The sequence below is a fragment of the Aythya marila genome (assembly GCF_965140915.1).
Source record: "Aythya marila genome assembly, chromosome: 2".
Taxonomy (NCBI): domain Eukaryota; kingdom Metazoa; phylum Chordata; class Aves; order Anseriformes; family Anatidae; genus Aythya; species Aythya marila.
This window is the reverse complement of record NC_139043.1, coordinates 72,947,288-72,971,147: the sequence shown is the minus strand read 5'-3', so window position 1 is coordinate 72,971,147 and position 23,860 is coordinate 72,947,288. Positions and strand designations below refer to the sequence as shown.

Sequence of the window (23,860 nt, the reverse complement as noted above, 5' to 3'; positions counted from 1 at the left end):
AATTCTGTATCTTCAACAGTTACCAGATGAAGCCTAGTAGATATTACATATAAAAGTAGATAAAGCAGCTGTGATTTGATCTTGGATGATATCCAGTGTTGGAGAATTCTGAATGCTAGAAATATACTGATTTTCTGAATGATTGTGAAATGTAGCCAATGGAAAAAGATGGAATTTTGCAATCTTACATGAAGTACCATTACAAATAATTTTTTCCTTTGCTTCAAATGTGATTCATTTTATTACTTTTAAGAAAATGGGAACAGATAATGGCTTAAAAAAGGTTTAAGTGCTTTGTTCTGAAAAGTGAAGGAGTGAAATGTTGACAGTTTTCTGAGTGTTTCCAAGTTCAATGTTTATCCTGGCAGAGTATGAGACAGTTATAAAGTCTCACTAGTCATACTGATTAAAAAGGTAAAATTATTTCCGGGTGTTTTTCAGAAGAATAATAGAAAAAGTTGTGATAGTATTGAAATGTATTTTCCCTGACGCTATCCACCACTGTAAAGTATACACACACGCAGACACACACAAAGCACTTTTTCAGAATCAGGGTGTATAAATATTGTATTGCCAACAAGCACTGCCTTACCCTGGATGCTGTTATTTCTAATAGCCAAAGGAAATCAAAGTTAGCTGGTGAGGTATGCCTCTGCTGTAAAGCCGCTGTGTGTATATTTACTTGTTCATTGATTCCGTTCAGAAAAGGATCTAAGCAGAATTGGGCACCAGCTCTATGTCCTTTTCAATTAGTTCTCCTTCATTCTTGAAATTCTTTCTTTTCTGTTTAACTCCCGCCTTTAAAAAGATAGCATAAATCTTCTTAAGTAAGGTTTATGGCAGCTGAGTTTCTGCATCTACATTTTTATTTTAATCAGCTATGGTAAGGTGCATGTTAATGTCTGTTAAAAGGCCAATTATTTGTCCTATTAATTAGAAAAGGGCTAGGAGTACCTTTGGTTTGGATGTCAAACTTGCACAGTTTTGTTCTTTACCTCTAAATGAATGTCTTCAAAAAAGAAAAAAAAACAAAAACAAAACAAGAACCTGTTCTGAAAGAGTGTGAACCTTTTCCTTTTAAGAATAGTTCTGACAACACTATTCTGACCTGTACATACATACATTATACATACAAAGTCTATTTTCCACATGGAAAAGTATGATTTCTCTACCATCTGATGCTGTAGTTCTTGCATACATTTGTGTAACTGGGGGATAGTCAGATTTTCACATGTAAGATCAGGAATGTGGACACAATATTTTGTTGAGTTTTAAAATGCATCTTAGTCACAAATAAATTGAATATTAGTCTTGTGGCAGTTGTGGCATTTTTTTGCTGCAAAATGACGTGTTCCTGAAGACAGATTCTGGAAAATATCATGGAACATTTTATGTAAGAGAGGGCAGCAGGACAACGTTTATCTACTAGGCTGTCAAATGCATGGCATCTCTTGAAAATATGCTTACATCAACTGTTGTTTTTGTCTTGCTTTGCTCATACCATTTCAATACTAGTAACTAAATATATGTATCTAAGAAAATGTTATATGTCTATTTTTACATGGTAGTTGTTTCAATTACATATACACCACATTTTTCATGTTTTTCAAAATTTAATACAGAACAACTAGCTTTTACCAAACTTTTCCCCAGTATTGCCAAACCTGTGGCAAACTTCATGGTTATAGGCATTTCAGATTGATCTTATGCTACACTTTGAAAAAAAAAAAAAAAAGTGAGAAACTTTTAAAATATTCTTAGCAGTATCAGCAATATTATTAATTGTCTAAGACATGCATAATTTATAGAATATTCTGTCTTGTATACAACAGAATAACCATTGTAGTCTATTGGCTTTAAAATGTGTTTGTTTTACTTCTCATGTGTGAATGGAGCTAGAGAACTGCGAACTGTCTTTTAGTTTTAAAATAGAACAACCTGCTGAAGCCCACACTGTTTATGCTTCAGATTCAGTCCAGACAGACTGCAGCTGAACACGGAACAAAAAAAATGTCATGAAAAGAGCCCCTTTTACATTTCCCTCAGGATATCTATCAGCTCTGTGCAGCACTCTGTGTGGGCTTCACTGGATATATCACAAGAACAACTTTTATTAAATTCTATTTTATGACTTCAGCTTCCAGGCCCAGCATGAAAATGAAAGCAGAGGTAGAAATATTGCTTGGTCACACATTCCAAAAGCTTAGCTCAGTTTTAGTGGAAAGTAAATTTTAAAAATCATCAGGGCTTTTGAAAGTAAAGGTTTTACCTTTCAAAAATGCTTCTCCTGTACATGGGTGCTACATCTAATTCTGTTCCTTTTGGGCAACCCAAACTATACCCAAGAGTGGCTGCTGTTCTTCCTCTTCTGTTATGTGGCAATGTAAAACTGTTTCTTAACAGGAATTTTAAACAGCGAGCTGGTATTATATGCCTGCCATTTTGGTTTAAAAAAATGTTTTTCCTAACTATGATTGAAGCACATCAAATTGTTAGGATGTCAAGCAGTGTGGTTCATTGCATAGACCATCCCAGTTCAGGCTGAATTTTCATTCTATAAAAATAAATGTTTAGGCAAAAACGTAATTCTGAAGGTCACCAGGAAGCAGTGCTGCTGATGAAAATCTCTAACAGGATTTGTACCTGTACTGTATTTGAGTGTCAGAAAGTATAGATGCTTTTGATGCTTTTATCTAGCTCTGAAGTGCAGTTCCTAAAATATTTGCTAAAGAAATCAAGCTAATGGCCCAGACATTTCATCTGTTGAATTTAGTAGCAGTCAGGTAGAAAATTAAAATAAGCAAAGTTTGAACATACTGCTGAGGTCAGATAATATATGGGGTCAAGTTCAAATTTCAGCATATTCACTGTCAATTTTTATTTCAGGTAATTCAGACTATTACTGCAACTGACAAAGATAACTCTGCAAATGGGGCAAGATTCCATTTTTCTCTTGATGAAGGGCCTTCTTTGAATCCCAACTTTACTCTAAGGGACAATGAAGGTAAATCAAACACATACTTCTAAGAAGTGGGTCTCTGTTTCTTTCTGGGGTGTCTCAGTGAACAGAACAATTTCTATGCATTTCTTGACAGAAAGGGAAAATTAATCTGTCTTCATCGAACTGGTAGATAGCACGGTGTATACAACATATTGTGAACTATGAATAATCATATTCTATTTCCTCTTTATATTCCATTTTATTTTAACATTTATAGTTCATACATTCAGGAATGTTTTTAGAAATTGGATTAATGAAAGAGGTGTTGGCATTTTGGTCTGTTGCTAGGTGAGTAGTACAGAGTGGGCACTTTCAAAGTTATTGCCTTCCTGATAGGAGAAACTAGAAATTTAAAGGGCATTAAAAAGTTGAATATGTGTTTGCATTTATGGATGTGATATCAAGAGTAAGGCTTTCAGGGCTTCCTGAGTGATCTCTTCATGCCCTTCCTAACAAAGTGCGCATAAAAAGCACAAATAGAAAAATATAGCAGATGTGTCCCCTGGGAAAAGAGCCTTCAGAGTCACTCAGCCACATTTCTTGTATCAAAGAACCATCCAGCCTTTCCAACAACAACAACAAAATCAACAAGAAAACCCCACAAGTTTACTTTTTTTGAATATTGCCTCATGGTTTCCATTCTACAGCCTGATGAAAATGATAGTAAACTTTTAAATGCTTGTCTGTTATACCTCTTGGACTCTCCGTGAGTATATTGTGTGTTTTTGTTTGTATGCAAGTGTGGAAATGTGTGGTGGTTGGCTTTGTATTAGTTACGTTTTTGCAGTAATACCATGGAATACTTTCTGAGATCTTATAGATCACTACACATCTGTAATGACTGAGAGTCATTAACTCCATTATTGTACATATGACACATACACTGAGGTTTAGAATATTTTTCACAGATTTTTTGTATCCATTTTTAAAACCTGTGAGGGAAGGTGACTACATAATCTTCCTCAGGAATGTGTTCCGGTATTTAACTATACTTGGAGTAGGAAAAAAAAATGAGTCATGCTGTTGGCTCAAACTAGATTTGTGGCCCTCATATTCTAGTTCTAAAAGAAATCAAGCCAATACCTGTCAATATTAAAGACAAACAAACAAACAACAGAAAAAAAACTAACATTTGATGGACTGATTTATATATTTTAAATATTCCTTAAGTGATGACTCCAGCCCTTTCTCAGATTAGTCCATCATTTCCACTGGGATTATGATGGAGCATTCCTGTATTTTTGCATTTGAGACTGATTCAAATATACTCATCGAGTATTACACTGTGATCTCATGTGAAAGACTATGACCACATTAATTCTGAATAAAATACTTACACCAAGCCGTACATTTGAATAACTATTAAAATTGTGTTTCATGATGAAGTGGATATTTTATGTTTTTGAACATGTTTAATTGGAATCTATATTATTATATCTAATCATTACCATTAGAAAAAGGCTGTGTTGTGCTTTAAGGACTGCATGACAATATAGGTGTCCTGGTTTTAGTTAGGATAGAGTTAATTTTCCTCCTAGTAGCTGGTAGGGTGCTAGGATTAGGATGAAAAGGGTGTTGAAAACTGTTTTAATTGTTGCAGAACAGTGCTTACACTAAGCCAAGGACTTTTCAGCTTCTTGCTCTGCCCTGCCAGCGGGCAGGCTAGGGGTGCAGCAAGAGCTGGGACGGGACAGACCCAGGACAGCTGACCCAAACTAGCCAAAGGGGTATTCCATACCATCTGACATCATGTCAGATGTATGTATGTATGTATGTATATAGGGGTGGCTAGTCAGGGTGGGGGGTCGGGCTGCATTGTGCATCACTTGTTTCATACACATTCTTATTTTCTTATTCTTATTCTTATTCTTATTCTTATTCTTATTCTTATTCTTATTCTTATTCTTATTCTTATTCTTATTCTTATTCTTATTCTTATTCTTATTCTTATTCTTATTCTTATTCTTATTCTTATTCTTATTCTTATTCTTATTCATTTCCTGTCTTAATAAACTGTCTTTATCTCAACCCACGGGCTTCACTTTCCCATTTCTCTCCCCCATCCCAGAGAGGGAGGGGGGAGGGAGGGCTGTGTGGTGTTTAACTGCTGGCCGGGTAAAACCACAACAATATGTTATTTATCTCTACAGATTTGTAAAAGGGTGAGAATTTTTCATAAATCTCCAATGTGGTAGTGCTATGCTTTGGATGTAAGCATGCAGGAGTAAGTAATTGATGCTTTCTTTTTATTTGCCCAAGGGAAGTGAACCCTGGCTTTATCACCAACAGCTGCAGGCAATGTGTGGAGCATCCTAATTTCGTTTTGGCAGTGTGCAGTGGGGGAAGAAAGTGGATGAAAGGTGGTCTTTAAGACAAAGACTTATTGTCATTATGTCTTTCTTTCACCTAATGAGATACAAAAAAAAAAAAAAAAACAACAACTAAGCATGAATTTCCTTTAACATCTTGCATAAAACTACTACACAAACAGAAACTCAGAAACTCCAGAAATGTTTTCCAATTTGCCCATGTACTTAATTCAAAGACGTTTTAGCTTAAATCATAACATGAAATTTAACAGTAAGTACCCAGAAAACTTAAAAACTAAAACACTGGCCTAATTTTATTCAGCATATGACCTTTTGATTCTGTTGCATAGACACTGCTATTTAGGAGGATCTTTTTTGTGATGCAAGCTATTTGTACAATACAAGTGAAACACAAAGTACATTCACAATATCTGGTTATGTCCCACTTACAACTTTCGTATTTATCATCTATCCCTATTCAGAAATTGAATTTCTGTTAATATGTATTCTAGGAAATGGCTGAGAGATGGTGGGCAAAAGAGGTATTTCTTATGTCTGTGACAAGTTCACACTTTTGAAAAATTTTGTTGTTGAGTATCATCTGTTAAAATGGATCAGAATGTTCCTAAGGCATGCTAGCTGCTATTTGTATTTCTGGATTTAATAATCCAATAATGGCTGAGATTCTGGTAGGATTTTTAGTTATGTTTTGTTATGGTGTTTAGCTTACATAGAAATAGAAAAAAAAATCAATAATTGCCTTAAGAGAATTTTCACTAGTGTTTTGCAAAATGCTAAAAAACAAAAGCTCAATGTCAGATTGAAAGTGGTAGTCAGTGATAGCTGTATCAGTCACTGCAAAGCTATATTCCTCCTGCAGTTGTCTTTGGATCAAGTAACCCTCTCCTTTTATTTCTTCAGGACAAAGGATTTATTTCACAAAAATCTCAGTGGACATTTTCTTTCCTTGCTTTCATAACGCTGAACAGCAGAATTTTGCCCTGACTTTGAGCCCCAGTGCTCTATTTCATGAATGTTCCAATACTGTATTATCAATAGAGCTGCAAGATCAAAAAACTCTACAATAGTGAATTGGATCCTTAAATTTTAACACATATCCATGCACTTTCACTGAAATCTAGAAGTGTTATGCAAGCATAAGGTTTCATAATTTGTCCCTACATATCTGCATATACTATAGCAATATTCAGTCCCAACATGTTTATGATTCAGGTCAAATGTTCCATGTCTTCAATAGAGGAAATAGCTGTCAGTCCATACAATTGATTGTATGACCACTTAAGCTTATATCTCTTGAGCCTGAGCTTGTGCCTTTACTCAGTAAAATACAACGTTAAAGCTACAACCCTTGAGTATGCACCCTCAAAATACAGAGCTTAAAACCGTTAGGGGAGAATACAGGACTATAACAAATATGCAGTGTAGCTGGACCTAAGAATTGGTTGGATTACCTTCTGGATATTGTTGTACTTTATGATTTTCATTTTAAAGGAAAAAAAAAAAAAAGGAAAAGACAAAATATAACACTAAATATCTTATGTTACAGTACCTTCTTTGATGCTGGGTGAAATTTTTTATGTACTGACAAAGTAGTATTCAGAGAGAGTAAAAGTTTAAGAGTATGAACAAGAGGACAGTGTCCTGGTTTCAGTTAGGAAAGAGTTAATTTTCTTCCTAGTAGCTGGTAGAATGTTATGTTTTGGCTTAGGATAAGAAGAGTGCTGATATCAGGCTGATGTTTTAACTGTGGCAGAGCAGTGCTTACACCAAGGCAAGGACGTTTCAGCTTCTTGCTCTGTTCAGCCAATGGGCAGTCTGGGAGGGGAGGAAGAACTGGGAGGGGGACAGACCCAGGACAGCTGACCCAAACTAGCCAAAGGGGTATTCCATACCATCTGACGTCATGCTGAATGGGTGGCTAGCCGGGGGAGGGGGGCTGGACTGCTCGGGGTTAGTCTGGGCATCAGTTAGCGGGTGGTGAGCAATTGCATTGTTCATCACTTGTTTTGTACATATTATTATTATTATTATTATTATTATTATTATTATTATTATTATTATTATTATTATTATTATTATTATTATTATTATTATTATTATTATCCTGTCTTAACAAACTGTCTTTATCTCAACTCACAGGCTTCACTTCCCCATTTCTCTCCCCCATCCCATAGAGGGAGGGGGGAAGGTGAGCGAATGGCTGTGTGGTGTTTAGCTGCCAACTGGGTTAAACCACGACAGACAGACAGCAAAATGATTCAGTATCCATACACATGTAAACAAGACAAAACAAGAGCAGTAATAAAATTTCTTTGCTATACAAAGAAAATGCATTAGGTTGTAATCATTTCCTGGAGTTTGTAATTTTAGAAAACAAACCCAGCGAATATGACTTTTTGTCTGTTTGTGAATTGTACTTATGATAGCTTTTTAATGAAAATGGGTCTGTTTAAAATTTATTAGGTCCAGGAAAGTGTTGTAATTTGTTTAAAAATCTTAACAGCTAAATACTTATTCAATTTTGAGGTATTTTTATTACAGTTTGGTTACTACAAGACTAGTATCCAAGATACTAGTATACAAGATACTACTAGACTTCTTTGTGTTTTCGAGGATGTTCTCACAGATAACTTTGAGATCTTTTTCATTTGTGTGTAAGGCCTTAAATAAATGGTTTTTGCCTAATCAGTAAAATCTGCTACTGGATGTCCCATTTAAGATTTGCCTGGGCACTATGAGACTAAAAGTAACTTCTGATGAAGAATTGGTAGAAAGATGAAAGAGCCCCTTCAGAGCTGGTTCATAGCTTCATGGAGTGCTTTGGATTGCAAGGGATCTTAACAATCACCCGGTTCCAACCCCCCTGCCATGGGCAGGGACACCTCCCACTAGACCGGGTTGCTCAAGGCCCCATCCAACCTGGCCTTGAACACCTCCAGGGATGGGGCATCCACAGCTTGCCTTGGTAACCTGTTCCAGTGCCTCACCACTCTCTGAGTGAAGAATTTCCTCCTAAAATCTAATCTAAATCTACCCTCTTTTAGTTTAAAGGCATTCCCCCTTGTCCTATCATTCCACTCCCTAATAAAGAGTCCCTCCCCAGCTTTCCTGTAGGCCCTCTTTAGGTACTGGAAGACTGCTATAAGGTCTCCCCAGAGCTTTCTCTTCTCCAGGCTGAACAACCCCAACTCCCTCAGCCTGTCTTCATAGGAGAGGAGCTCTAGCCACTTAGTCATCTTTGTGGCCCTCATATGACTTGTTCCAATTGGTCCAGGTCCATGGGGGCCCCAGAGCTGAACAAAGGGCTCCAGGTGGGGTCTCACAAGAGCAGAGTGGAGGGGAAGAATCACCTCCCTTAAGCTTCTGGCCACTCTTCTTTTGATGCAGCCCAGGATACAGCTAGCTTTCTGGGCTGCAAACTCACATTGCCAGCTCATGTCAAAGTTCTCATCAACCACCGCCCTGAGGTCCTTCTCCTCAGGCTGCTCTCAATCCATTCTCTAACCATCCTGTATTTGTGCTTAGGATTGTCCCAGGTCAAGTGCAGGACCCTACACTTGGCCTCGTTGAACTTCTTGAGATTCTCACAGGGCACCTTTCATACTTGTCAGGGACCCTCTGGAAGGCATTCTTCTGAAGCACTGAATTTTAAAATTACACTTTTTTTGTCCTTGAAAATTTGTATTTTTTTTCCAGATGGTCAAAGTATATTTGATATATTTTTCAAAATTCATTAGTTTGATGGAAAAATGCATGTGAGCATATTTAACTGTTATTATAACCCTATCCGTTAATATATAGACACATGCATATGCATAGTTTCTTTTACTGTCTGGATTTATAATACATATTATTCCTCTTTGTCTATTTTGTTACCTAGTTGAGACCGCTTGCAGAAGTTACACCACACTTTTCAGGGATCTGGAAGAAGAATGAAAGCCCAGAGAACAGATCACTTAGGTTCAAGAGAACATTTATGAATTTTATGCACAATATGGCAATGTTTTGCTGGTTTTTCGTTTTTTTTTTTTTTTTTTTTTTTTTTTCCCAAGATATATAGTCTGTAATAGATGCTTCAATGGGTCTTGTAAATTTCTTGGACAGTAAGTATTTGTGCAGTGATTGTACAAATTCACCCAACACTGCCAATAAGATTTGTACATTCTTGTATCTTTGGAAATTGCAACTGCTGACTTCTGAAAGTAGACAAAATTTACCTTACTTTCAGGGAAAAGCATCTCACTAAAGAATGGTTAGGATTTGTTCTTCTTTTCTTTCATTTCACAAAAATATTTACAGTTTTATTTTTCCCTTCTGCTTCTCAAAGATTTGTTTTTTTGAAAATTGCCCATTGATGGGGAATGTTTGGGAGCTGAAAAAAGGCAGGCTGATTTTCTAACACCGTCCTTTTGGAGATTCCTTTTTGTTAATGTTGTGGTCACAAGATATTGTAAAATCTACATATGTGGAGGCCTGCTTTTGTTTAAAATCTAGATCATGCTGAGCCCAACAACATCTGTATAAAATGAAATTTCTGATGTGTTCATCTACTTACGCCTATGGTTCAAATTAGCATTTTTCCCATATTGGAGTTCAAAACTGAGTCCAAAAAACATTACCTGGCATGACTGTTATTTATGAAGAGGGCAACTTCCAGAGAGCAGTTCATCCCATGCCAGCATGAATTCCCCTGCAGAATTTTCTGTTCCTCTCTCTTCCGTGATATGTACAAAATTCTTATCTCAACCATATCACACAAGAAGTCTGTGGCAGGGCAGTGAACTGACTTTAGGGCTTTTAAGTTGCAAATAAGCATGCTAGTTACCTTATCTTCACTCCATGTCTTAGTTTCTCCAGAGCATCTGAAGTGGCATTAAAGAATGCCATGTTGAACCCCACCCTTTTCAACCTGATTTACATGGGAAATATCTGTGTAGTTCCTGCCTTTGTTCACATCAAAGATGTGGCATACTCTCTCTGGTTCTTCAGTATTGCAACTTCCTACTGCCTTTCAATTAAATATACTCCTGTAAAGAAGAGAAATTGTAACTGTAGGACAGTTATGCGGAAGAGGAATGATGTCTGAGAAAGTACAAAATTAGCATTACACATGGTATCAGTAAACACAAACCATAGAACATGTGTCACTACAAACAGGTTGAATGCCAGCCTGAACAGGAATTATCACAGAAACGATATATGAAAGTAAAAATTGAATTCTTCCTCAGACCTGTGAACATCTTTGATCCTTTTATGATTAATTAAGTTGGATCTAAGATTGACCAGATAGGTAGTTTAGTGCATAGTGTACACGTTCAGTGCTGCTATTTCTTGGTGTTTCACAAACCAACTCAAAAGCAAATAACTATGTTTCAGGCCCCAAATGTCTGCTAAGTTGCTTTCACTGAATGAGAAAGGAAGCCCATTGGCAGTAGCTTTAAACCAACACAAAAGAAAAAAAAAAATATTTCCAAGAGTCAACAGTAAAGAAATTAAACAGAAATGCCTACCAGTACAGTACTGCATAAACAATTGACTGATCTCACTTTAGAAATTCTACTCATTCTAATATATTTTCTTTTGTTTTTAATTAATTATGATGTCTCAGAAAATTTATAAAAGTTGAACTGTTGATATAAGCAGAGCTGAAAATTAAAGCATGCCTTAAGCTATAAAAAGGTTTTTACTCATTCTTTCCCATATCTCTTGTGCCTGCCTGTAATTTATAATGTGTCAAAGGAATTCTCAAATTGTGAATAATAAATAAATTAGTATTCTCCGAAGTGCTCCAGTAGTCACCTTCCTTGGTGTTATCATTGTATCTCAGCTTCTTTGATTTTACTATGCCTTCCTGTCTCTTCTGAGTTCAGAAGCTCAATGTGAAAAGGCAGAGGTGATAGGAAGAGGAATGTGATAACAGCCTGGCATGCAGCACACAGTCTGGCTTAACAAACTGCCACATCTTCAGAGTGTGAAGAGCTGCATTACAGCCATGCAGAATTTCCCATCTGTAACCTCAAGCCCACTTGAGAGGATGTTCTTATGTTCTAACTTGCTGTGTGTGCAAAGCACAGCCCAAATATGAGAAGGTTTAATGGTCATGAACTGGAGCAACGTGCATCACAGGGAAGCAGATGAATCTTTCTTTCCCTATGTTGTCATTAATTTTCCCTTAGCAACCAATCCTTTCATCTCCAGCAAGCCTAGGTTCATACCATACTTCTCAGGGGTGAAGTTCACAGTCTAAATCTGTAGAGAAAAAAGATTTTCCTTCCAGGCTTGGAAGAATTAGATCTGCAGTTCGCAGCATCCTAGTGCTACTGCTGCTATCCTATACACTTGTGTTCCTTGAGTGTCTCCTGTATCTATTTTCAGGTATCAGAGGACTTTCTTAGGCCATGATCCCCTCTCCTCTCTTTCAAACTAGCTTTCTTGTTGTAACATAGTATTTTTATTTTTTAATTTTTATTTTTTTTTTATTTCCCTCGGTAAACTCTTTCCTAGGTCATCAGCATCTGTCTTCATACTTGGCTGCCTTTAGCTTTTACGGTTTGTGGGATTTTTTTGTTTCATGCCAAAACCCTTCTTGTAAAAGCTGCTCCTGCTTGTAAAAACTTCCTTCTCAGTGGGTCCTCCAGTAGTTTTTGATACAGAATGTAAACAATTTAATTAAAAGATGGAAACAGGATACAGTTGGTACTGCAGTTTGTCAATTTCTGTTTAAAAATTTAAATCATTATAAACAAAGCTTTTTTTTTTTATTTTAAACTTTTTTTTTTTTTTTAATTATTTTAAACTTAAACTTCTCCTGCTCACGAATCCTCAATATTATTTTGTTATATTAGGTCAATTATGTTTTTCTTTTCAGCCTGCATTTTCATCATTGCTTCTTTACCTGTGTGATGATACTGGATCCCTCACTGGATTCCTCACTGGATCCCTCACTCTTTTACATATTTATGCCAGAAGGAGGAAAAGAGGAGGTCACGCTTTCCTGCTCAGATTTTAATACTCAGGTCTTCTTTGGATATAAGCACAGGAAGATTTGCACGTACAAAATTTTGTAGGATTTCATAGAATCACAGTCATTTAGGTTGGAAAAGACCTCCAAGATCATCTGGTCCCACATTCATTTTCGTACTTATGCAGACAAGGTAGATGAACAGAAGTGCCCCAGACACTTCTGTTCACTAATGGACAGGCACTAATGGAAATAATGTAGAGTCTGAAGTAGAAATGAAGGACTGTTATTATTGGTAGTAACACTTGCTGTCACCTTATGGAGTTAGCAGAATAAGATCTGAGAATTTTTTCTTCTGAGATGAAAGACATGACAGATGTTAATATTAATGCCTAGCTCATGGATACAGTGTCAATTATTACCAATAGGGAATTGCATTTCAAGCTGAGTCCTTGAACATATCCGTAGGTTTTTGAGGTGTTATTTCTGGATAACTTTGTTGTGTGATTGTCATCTTCTCGTTTGTTGTAACTTGAATTACAATTCCCTTAGAACTGTCACTTCTTTGAAATTGCTTTCTCTTCTTGCTGATAAGTGTGTCCTTATTATCCCACCTGTCCCATGTGGGAGTGTTGCACCTCACTAATGACTTCAGTGGGATTTCTAGGTGACCACTCAGACTTTAGCTTATTGTAGCAGTATTGGTGCTGAGGGGGAAAACAAAGAACAACCCCAAACGAAAACCAGGACTGGTCCCATTCTCTTGCAAAGAAACTTAATAACACAGGCTGTCTGTGAACGTTATATAGCAGTTGGCCTTGTACCTCCTCTGGACCCCGAGCGGTAACCAATGGATCTTAGACTTTATTACTATGTTTTTTTCTTGTCTGAGTTCATGAAATATTATGAAAGCTGTAATTGCAGCCCGACAGAGTAGTGGTATTACCATAGCATGAAAGGAAGTTATGTGGTACAGAGTGTAGCACAAGGCTGTTTAGGGATGTTTAAGGACCTGCAGGCTGTTGGAATAACACTGAAGCACTGTGTAAAGTGGGAGGAGTAAACTTGTGCATACTTGTCCACACTGCTTGCTGGTAGGGTCACTGGTATGTGCTGTTACCTCAGGCTGTGGTTGGGTTTTATGTGAGAGTCCTAGCTGGCCCAGACCAACAGCATACCAGGGAGAGTGCTAAAATTTAGCAGTTTGAGTGATTACTGTTCCTGGGATCACACTCACTCCCCACCCTTGTTTTGTTTAACAGCCTGCGAGTTCAGGAGATGAAAAGAGAAACTGTAGATAGAAGCTCTGCTAATAAGCTGTTACAAGGTGCATTTCAAGAGAGGGAAGGAATTATAAATTGGATGCTGAACAATCAGAAAGTCACCAGAGTTTTTAATGTGTATGGGGGAGATGATGAAGAGTTTCTTTCTGAATATAGAAAAACAGAAGCAGCAGTCATCGCCTAGTGTGTATAATGAGAACATTAATTTATTTTTATGCAAAATATGTATTAATGTTAAATTCTGTTCTAGTCACAAATATATGTGTTTATTTCTGCTCTTGGTCTTTTTCTGGAGCTCAACCTGCTTGAGCAGCTGACAGACAGACCAACTAAAGGTCATTTTGTATTCTGTGGTGGTTTCCGTGTTTGAACCCTTGAAGATTTTTGTCAATGTCCTCCAGCAGTATTGGGGAAGTTGGGACTGACAGTCTAACATTAAAAAATAGAGTGAATGGGAAAATAGGAAAGATATAAAAAAGCAAGAGTTTATTTATTTATTTATTTATTTATTTATTAATGCAATATTGAGTAGCAGAAAGATAAAACAGTGTCTTACTTTGCCCCCTTACCTTTACCAATATATGTGCCAAAAAATTAAAAGCGATGCAGACAACCTACCTGTTTGCAGTCTGTGGTCTGTAAGGTTATGAGTTTGTTTTAGGAGTATTTAAAATACATCTACTGAGATTGTTCAGGTACTGCATTTAATTAGATCATATGTGTATCAAAGAACAAGCTGTTTCAATTTTGTTAAGTTAGACTTAGGACTTTTCCATATATTTTAGAATTAGATCAGCAAAGCCTAGTAAGACTAAAATGGGTAACCACAGTCTGTAATCATGGCCTTAAGGCTACTCTGCTTTAGGGAAGAATTTTCTTTACAAAATAAATGCAATCTGAATTTGTGTTATCAGGCTTAATTTCTTCAGTCATTTGACTCCATTATAAAACAATTTCCTTCCTAGTTTAGGTGCTGAATAATCTGGAAATAATTTATTTCTTAACAATAATATGATGAGAAATTTAAGCATTAGTGGATATACCATGGTATGTTTTATGAGGTTATAAAGACCCAGATTAAGCAAGAGAAGAGAAGAGTTAAAATTTAATAGAATGTTTATAAGAAAAGATAAATATTTCTACATATCATATGGTTTAGGTATACAGGAATCATTTCCACAACCCTATGTCAAATGAAAACCCTGACTTAATAGATATCTTTTCATCAACTCTGTGTTGGAGTTCTTCTACGGACTATTGAAAACACTTTTACTTTGGAATACGTGTGTACCAAAAGTATTTTATCTGTAGAAATAACATTTTCGTAATGTGATTATCTTGCTCTGTGTCAGATGTTTCAGATGACAAAATTATCTTTTTGTGCCACTGTGCCTTTAAAAGGGTTTTGTAAATAGAATGAATATAAATGACATTATATATGGCTGGTGTCATGCCTCTAAAGAGGAGGTTGGCATGAATCTCAGAATTTAGTCCTCAAAAGTGACATGACAAAGTTGAAGAGGACTTGAAGGCCTACTGAAAATAAATAAATTAATAGAAATCAGATTTTGCACCCACTGCGAAGGAGAAGAACAGAACTTAATGAATTAGTAGCAAACTCAGACTGGAGATTTCCAAGAAGATAAGCAGGGAGGATGGAGAAGAAAGCTAATCAACTTCAATGCAGCAGGACCTCATGCCCAGTTTTTGGCTCAGTGGCACGGTTCCTTTGTGACCTTAGGCAATTCCTACCTCAGATATTTTTCTCATGCGAAACTGCTTACCAAATATATTATGATATTATTCTGGGGGGCTACACTATCTGTTTTGATCAGTACACCCCTATTGGGTAATACACAAAAGCGAAATGTAGAGACAATTGAATAAAATTAATGGCTTAAAATTTGAGACAGAATTTGACAGAAGTTGTGGCATGAAGGATAGTCACCTGGTGAATAGTACTGTAGCTACAGTAGTAAGAAAAAAAATATATATATATATATATACATATATATAGGAATAGGAAGGAAAATCCAGCAGACACATTTTTGCACTATCACCTTTGTGTTGTTTTTTAACAAATTCCAAACCCACAAACCCACCACTGGGGATCTGTGACTGTTAGTCATGTGCAAGCATCATGAGAGGAGAGCTCTTCTCTTCCAACCTCTCATCTTCTTGGTCCTGATTTCTTTCAGCAACTCCTCTTGTCTTCAATTTCTCGTGGTCTCCAGTTTTGCTTGGTGTATCTGTGGGCTCTTATTCAAGGGCCTGTACTTTTAAACTGGCAGCAACAAACTGAAATGGAATTTTAAACATATGAAATTATGATGTAAATATATTATCATAGCATTTCTTCCTCTACACTCCCTTTATGCCCCTAAATTTCTTGGACTTGAAGGGACATGCGTGGCAGTTTGCCATCCAAATTAGTGCCCATAAATACTCTTGCAGTGTGTGTGTAGTAGCATTAGTATTCTCGTTGACTGTAATATATGTCAGATGGATCTGTAGGTAACATAATGGTGACAAAATGTTGCATCACTTTCTGTCACCTTTCCTTACCTACCTTAGACCTTTACTGGTTTAGAACAACTAGTATCTGCTCTCTTTCTTTCCCTTCCCCATTCCTTCTCCCTCTCCCTCCCCCTCTCCCTCATCTTTCCTTCCGTAACTACATCTTCATCTTGACCTCTCTACAGCATGAGTCCTTTCAAATATTTTCTGAAAGCTCGGGTGATCTATAAAATTGATCACAAACAGCAAAATGTGAAAGTTTTAATTTAACTTTTATTAAAGACATTTTAACATTAATTTGAGAATCAAAATGACTTTTTGTTGATGAATTCCACAACAGATATTCTTAGATTTCCAGGTATTCACATTTACAGGTGTCCATACACAGCATAACATAGGATTAAAACACTTGGAAACTGGGCCCAAAATGTTTGCCAAAGTTCACTTAGACTCTGAGACATGAGCATAAATAATCTTATTTATGCAATTCTAGTTACTTTGCCCTGTCTCCTCTTAACCTTCCATTGGCCAGAAATGCTTCCCAATAACTTTAAATCTAGATCATGCATTTTCACAGATTAGGATTGTGCCCAATAGTTGTACTGGATAGGAAACAAACAATTAATAACATATTTCTTTTTTGCTTCATTAAGATGATATTCTGTTTTTCTTTTGATACCGTAGATAACACAGCCAGTATACTGACAAGAAGAAGGAAGTACAGTCGAACTACTCAAGATATCTATTACCTCCTGGTTTTGATTTCTGATGGTGGAGTGCCCCCTCTCAGTAGCAGCAGTACTCTCACAATTAGGGTTTGTGCTTGTGAGAGAGATGGACGAGTGAGAACTTGCCATGCTGAAGCTTTTCTCTCCTCTGCTGGGTTGAGCACAGGAGCTTTAATTGCAATCCTGCTCTGTGTTGTCATTCTTCTTGGTAAGTCATTTTCAATATTAAGTACTGCCATCCTTCCACTGGTTGTCTGAATGAGACAGGGCAGAAATTTTTAATGTGATATGTTTTTGATCCTGAAGCTGCTTAGTAGTAGAAGGTAATTAGAAACATATAGCTGTGATTAGAGGGGAAAGGTTTAGCTAAAATGCATAGGAAAAAATGCCTTTAAAGTACATTATTGAATACCTGGAATCCACTAGAAATAGTTTTTCAGAGGTTATCAAGTAATTAGCACTGCAGATAATTTTTTCTGTAATTTGGAAAGATTTCAAAAAGCCACTGACTCTAATTCCATGTCTCGAACAGTGTGAAAAATTATAGAAGAGAGATGAGGAAAGCTTTTTGAAATGCATTACACTGTAGGAAGCACCATTAGCACCATACAAAAGCCATTTCTTAATTACCTTTGTGGGATAAGCTGATAGCAATGCACAGCATAATCCACAGAGGCAAGGGACATATGAGACAATGTGATGACTCCATTAGATAAATGACCTTGCAAGTGCATTTTCTTTCCACTTTTTTTTTCTTTCTTCCTCCCTCCCTCCCTCCCCCCCCCCAGCCAATTTGAATGTTACCCATTAGTTAATGTTCTTTTATTTATTTATTTATTTACCTATTTATTTATTGTGGCAGAGGGACAACTTGCTAGGTATATATTCCTGTACTATTCACGTGCCTTTCTACATTCTAATAGAGATGGAAAGAAATAATGTGAGTTGCACTGTGACTCACATAGGAGATTTTGAGGATTTTTTTCTGAATGCTCTACATTTTCTATAGACAACTTTCATCACAGCTTACTTCAGAGCTTCTTTATCAAAAAAGTGTTTTAAAATGTATATTAACACAATTAGTTTTAAATCTTGTATTTTATCATAAAAGATTGAACATTCATAAGAGAAAAAATAAAGCTTATACATTTTAATTAGATAACTATGTTGGATATTGGTCTTCATGAAGCTCTGAAAGCCCGTAACAATGCTTCTGAAAAATGTCAGCCTTAGTTACTCATTTCTCATTTACTGAAGGGTGTTATCCCCTTTTGTGTTCTTTATGAAATCCCTAATAATCTAACCAGTGGAATTCATTATTGGCTCAAAAAACACTAGCAATTCCCACAGAGCAAATACACACTAGAAGAATGCTCTTTACTGGCCCTTTGGAAGACCAAGCTGTATTGGAAGTTTGTAATTTTACAATAACACTATTAACTTTCCCCTTGGTTGTCTGTTGTCTACCTGTTACGCTTTGGCAGGTTGCTATGTCAAAAAACAGCTGTATAGATTTCATGGGTCATTTCCAGGCATGCAGTAATCTATCTTCATGTAACAAACACATTATACCTCAAAGGTAGTGCTCAGTTAGGACTATAAGTAGGCTCTTTTCCAAATTGAACATGTGCCTGATGTAATGATACTCCAGTTCAAGGCCAGCATAATAATATCAGAATGCAAATATTAGCCTGAAAGGATTACAACTCTGTATTCATGACTTAGTATGTGCTATTTCTGTAGCATATATCTACTTACTTTGAATGTAAACTTTAAACCTAATCTAATATCTGCAGTTTTCTCTTTAGCAATTGTGGTCCTTTTCATCACCCTAAGACGTAGCAAGAAGGAGCCCTTGATCATTTCAGAAGAAGATGTCCGAGAAAATGTTGTGACATACGATGATGAGGGCGGTGGGGAAGAAGACACAGAAGCATTTGACATCACAGCACTGCGTAATCCATCAGCTGCTGAGGAACTAAAATATCGGAGGGATGTTCGTCCTGAAGTGAAGCCTGCGCCCAGGCACCATCCCTCTTCAAGCCTTGACAGTGTAGATGTTCAGGAGTTCATTAAACAAAGACTGGCAGAGGCTGATTTGGACCCCAGTGTGCCCCCATACGACTCCCTGCAGACATATGCCTATGAGGGTCATAGATCCGAAGCTGGATCTATCAGCTCTCTGGATTCAGTCACAACACACTCTGACCAGGATTATAATTACCTTGGTGACTGGGGGCCTGAGTTCAAGAAGCTAGCTGAACTCTATGGGGAAATAGAATCAGAAAGAACAACTTAGTTGTAATTCCCAGAACAACTGGAGATAGAACGACAGCAACAGTAACAACAAATGAATACAGTACTTGGAACTGAGCAAGTTGTACACAGTTACTGTAGAACAAGTGCCCTTTTCATATTTGAAACTGGGTTCTCCAATTGGAAGAAAGTCAAATTTGAAAAATACAGAAAAAAGAAGCTATTGTCCCTTGTGTATATTTTTTAATTGCTCAATAAAGTCTGTGGTACCATACAGTACCTAAAGTAAAGCCAAGCAATGACACTTTCATTGCAATACGCTTAACATCTCCAAGCTATAGTAAGTTATGGTCATGCCTGTATAGGAAGATAGCTGATGGAAGAGTGAATTTCTTGCAGGTGGTTTTGATGTTGCATTTCTAGCTGTGCTCTAGCCCTTGTGATCCCAGTGTGAGGTAGCCAGTGGGGTTTACTATCAGTGTGAGAAGTCCTAAGAGTCAGTTTCCTTTAACAGAAGGGATAAGCCACACCTGTCCTCTTAAATAAATGGTCCTTTGACATCTTATTGAATTAGCAGGTTGCATTGAGAAGATTTAATTTCATTATGTCCTTCATAATCTTTTCATCCCTAACCAGCTAACAGAGGGAGGGCATCATAAGCTGTCATCATGAACATGGCTCTACCCCATAACCCCAGAGCTGCTCTGTTACAGTGTGCTAGAGTTGTTTCCAGTGTGTGTGCTTTTTCTTTTTGTCTTTTCATGGGAATACCATCTAAATGGCATGGATCCAAAGTACACTTTATGCAGCAAAGCAGATGAAGCATAGGTTATTTCAGTAAAAACAATGGCAGCACCATTAGAATATGCAGTTGTTTGGGTCACCGTGCTTCACTTATATCAATAGATGAAGCTTTTGAAGTCTGAATCCAGGAGCAACAACAATCCATTTATGACACAGAGTTCTTAATCATAATGTGTCTATTTCTGTGTGTAATGTATCTAAAAGCACAATAGAGCTTCTGGTAAGACACTGGAATAGAGAAAATTGAAAAAGCGAGATTAAGATGATGATGCTTTTTTCTTTTTAGTTCAGTTAATGGATATTTCATTTCTCTTGCAGTATTTTCTTGCAGCATTTTCTATTTAAGCAGAGCAAGCTTTTTTATTATTATTATTATTTTTCTCTCCTTGTTTCAAGCATCATGGGAACAGAAACATTTAAAGTCAGTGGAGGGTGAAAAAAATAAAATGTGTCATTTGGGGGGTTCATATGGATTAAATAAATTGATGTCTCATGTTAATCTTGTTTTGAGAATTGTAGAACTTGCTCCTTAGGCTGCTTAACACCTAGTTCAGCAGATTTATATTTCCTTTTGGTTTGTTTGAAACTTCAGTCTTCTGTTTATCTGTCCTGTGATAATACAATGAGAGGACCAGGAGCCCATATCCTATGAAGGATTATGACTGATAAGATTCACCGTCTACTACAGCCTTTTGCTTTTAAGATGATTGTAGCTTTACCTATGGAAATGGACTTTTATAATATGTATTTAATAGAGAAACTGTTCAGGGCAGAAGCTGTGTACTATTTTTCTACTCTCTGGGCTGGTGTGGAGAGTGACATATATCTGAACACTGCACAAGATTCCTCCCTATGCATTTCAGGTACCACTTATCCTTCAGCTTGGAAGAGGAGGGATTACTTAGAATCATAGAATCATTTAGGTTGGAAAAGATCATCAAGTCCAACCATCCACCTACACTACCAAGTTTACCACTAACCCACGTCCCTTACTGCCACAGCCACATGTCTCTTAAATACCTCCAGGGATGGTGATCCCAACCCTTCCCTGGGCAGCCTACTCTGATGCCTAACCACTCGTTCTGAGAAGCATTTCTTCTTGACACCTAATCTAAACCTCCCCCGATGCAATTTGAGACTGACATGTGCTGTCACCTGAGCAAAGGGACTGACACCCTCCTTGCTGCAACTTCCTTTCAGGTAGTTGTAGAGAGCAATGAGATCACCCCTCAGCTTCCTTTTCTCAAGACTAAACAAATTCAGTTCCCTCAGCCTTGTTTTCTAGTACCTTCACCCACCTCATTAATCTTCACTGAATGCATTCAATCTTCTTACTCCTCCTAGCAGGGTCTGTATTGCTGACCTACAGTGGGCCACACAGGTGAACACTTCCCTTCTTTACTGTATGGATGGGTAGGTCATAGATATGACTGAGATTTTTGATCAGTCCTACTTTAATAATTTTCATTCCTTTTAATAAACTCCCTCCCAAGATATTGTTGATTTATTTTGGTTTACGCAGCCTTCTGGAAAAATAAGCAAGTAGCTTTGAAATAAATTTTTCAAGCTCTAAAAAATACTGTTTGCTCTTACTTCCAGAATTGTTTTTTAACTATACTGTTTTAATTGCAATTTGAAAATTATACTGTTTCTGTCAACATCCAAACCCACAAACCAGTTTAGAAGGGGGGGAAGCCCCAAACCCTAAAATGTTCTGCTGATGATTTGAAAGTAGTTCCCTAATCTGTGTTCAGATTATTGTTGTTGTTTTTTAATTTTTACCAAATACAGAATCTTCTAAAAAATACTGGAGAGATTCTCATTTTAGAGTACAATTAAACAGATGTTTTAATGCAGTGAGATTTATAATTGGGCTGAGAATGATTAATGCATTTTATTTTTTTGAGGGTAGAGTTGGGATATGTTTCAGTTTTGTCCCAAATGAAGGAACTAGTAGTTCAAGATTTTGTGGAGATATATTTCCTTTTGATTTAAATGACACTTGCTTTATGCTAACATCTTAGTTTTTATACTGTATGAGTGGAGTTCTAAGAAGAAAAGTCTTTGAATGTTAGTAGTACCATGAGCCATGATAACTTGTACCACATATGCACAAAAGCTGCATTCATTGTTATATTATAGTTTTGAGAGACAAGAGTTACTTATCTTTATGTCTGTTCCCTCTGGTCTTACACCAAAGCAAGGAAAATTAACTGTGTTTTGTACTTTACATGGTATGCCAGTCATTGTTTTCTTTTTATTTGCATCCTAGAACATTTGGGCTTAAAAGCCAACAGGAGCTAAGTGCAGCAACATCAAAAAACAATCAACTCCTAAAGCTCATGATCTGATTAAGTTAATGAGAGAAGGAGGTCATATCTCAGAGAAATAAAAATCCCCTTTTCACCATTTCTGGTGCTCTCTTGCTACTATACAGCATGTGCATTTTACCCACAGCCCCAGGAATTCAGAACCATTTAAAATTCTGCAGGGTTATTGAGACTCTGCGGTGTGTCCTGTTTGGTATGTCCCATCCATGGTGATCGCCAAATGTCCTTTTCTGTCATGATACATCTGCATGCTTGCTATGCTTACTGTTTTTTACTCCAATGCACATTGCAGTGCTGTGTTGTTTGCATGACAAATAGCAGAATATTAAATCTTCAGGGCCACAGAAGAAGGTCTCATGATGCAGAAAGAACAGATTTGCAGATTTCTTTACCTGATCCTACAGAATTTTCCTTTGGTACTTGGTGTCCTAGGAACAAAATTAAACTCTACTTGAAAATTTCTTTGTTCATATTGATTAAAATGGAAGAATACTAACACTGCGTGTCATGGAAAGTACAGTCATTTTGTAGCACTGCTGATTTAAACAACGTATAAATTCAGTGGAAGTATTGTGGGAAAATCTTTCCTAGACAATGATTAAGTCTGGTTGTTGCTTAAGTCTGGACTTTGCTTAAAACTTTAATGGACCTTTTATATAGTCATATTCTCAGATGTGTTCCAATTACCCTGAATAGTAATTCTGTTGCCATTGAACAACTAAATGCTGAAAACTGCCAGTTTTACTTAAGCTGGAAGATACAGAGTAAAGTTAGACTGCTCATGGAAAGGGATGTTTAAGACATTTCGGATTTAGAATTTTATTTCTGCAACAGCTATTCAAATAATTGTGTGTTTACACCCAATTAATTAGTCACTTTACTTCAAACAAACCCTCTTTCTTGTAATGGTGGGAGCACTCATTATGCTGTAATCTTGATGTGTCATCTGAGAAAATGGTATCTATAAGTATGAAATGTAAAATATATGTTGTCAACCTAAACCAGTAAAAAATGTAATTTAATACACTTTAAAGAAGAGTTGGAATTCAACTGGTTTTGGATTAATGCATCGTAAACAATTTGTTTATGAGTGTTGCTATGTTTCATACACATAGAACACTGTAAAAGTTGAAAGTCATTTCACTCTTATGCACTTTATTTTTTGCATTTCTTTGTAGAAAATCAAAATAATTGTAAACATTTTTCTTTTCAAATTCTAATTGATGCAGTTGTTTTAGTTGCAAATACTGCAAGAAAATGTCTATGTGAAAATATTCTCACTGGTATTTAAAAGGAATTGCAAAATTTCTATGCTCTAATCCTTTGTCAAATCATCCTTTAGAAAAAAAAAAAAAATATATATATATATATATACACACACATATCCATATATTGGACCAGTCTGGATTTAACCAAACTTACAGACTCACACAAAGGAAATGTTCTATATACAGAGGAGAATATGCAATTATGCTGCCTAGGGTAACTTTGTGGATTATAAAGTGCTAAGACCTTGTACTTGCAGTATATATAAATGGCACAGTGCATTCTAAGGAACATTAGGAGTGTGTTGCAAGTATTGGGCCATCCTTATTTTTCCAAAGTCTCCAAAAATATATATATTTTTTAACTAAAGAGTAATGTAAAGTA

At 36.6% G+C, this 23,860-nt stretch overlaps 1 protein-coding gene across 1 annotated transcript in view; it reads left to right on the top strand.

The window, feature by feature from the left end:
• CDH18 (cadherin 18) overlaps positions 1-19,571 on the top strand; it is a 293,987-nt gene extending 274,416 nt beyond the window's left edge. Inside the window, exons 10-12 of the mRNA XM_082753298.1 lie at positions 2,887-3,004; positions 16,777-17,028; positions 18,629-19,571. Coding sequence (XP_082609424.1) covers positions 2,887-3,004; positions 16,777-17,028; positions 18,629-19,119 — 861 coding nt within the window. The 3' untranslated portion in view covers positions 19,120-19,571. The remainder of the gene's footprint in view (positions 1-2,886; positions 3,005-16,776; positions 17,029-18,628) is intronic.
• Positions 19,572-23,860: the final 4,289 nt, after the last annotated feature.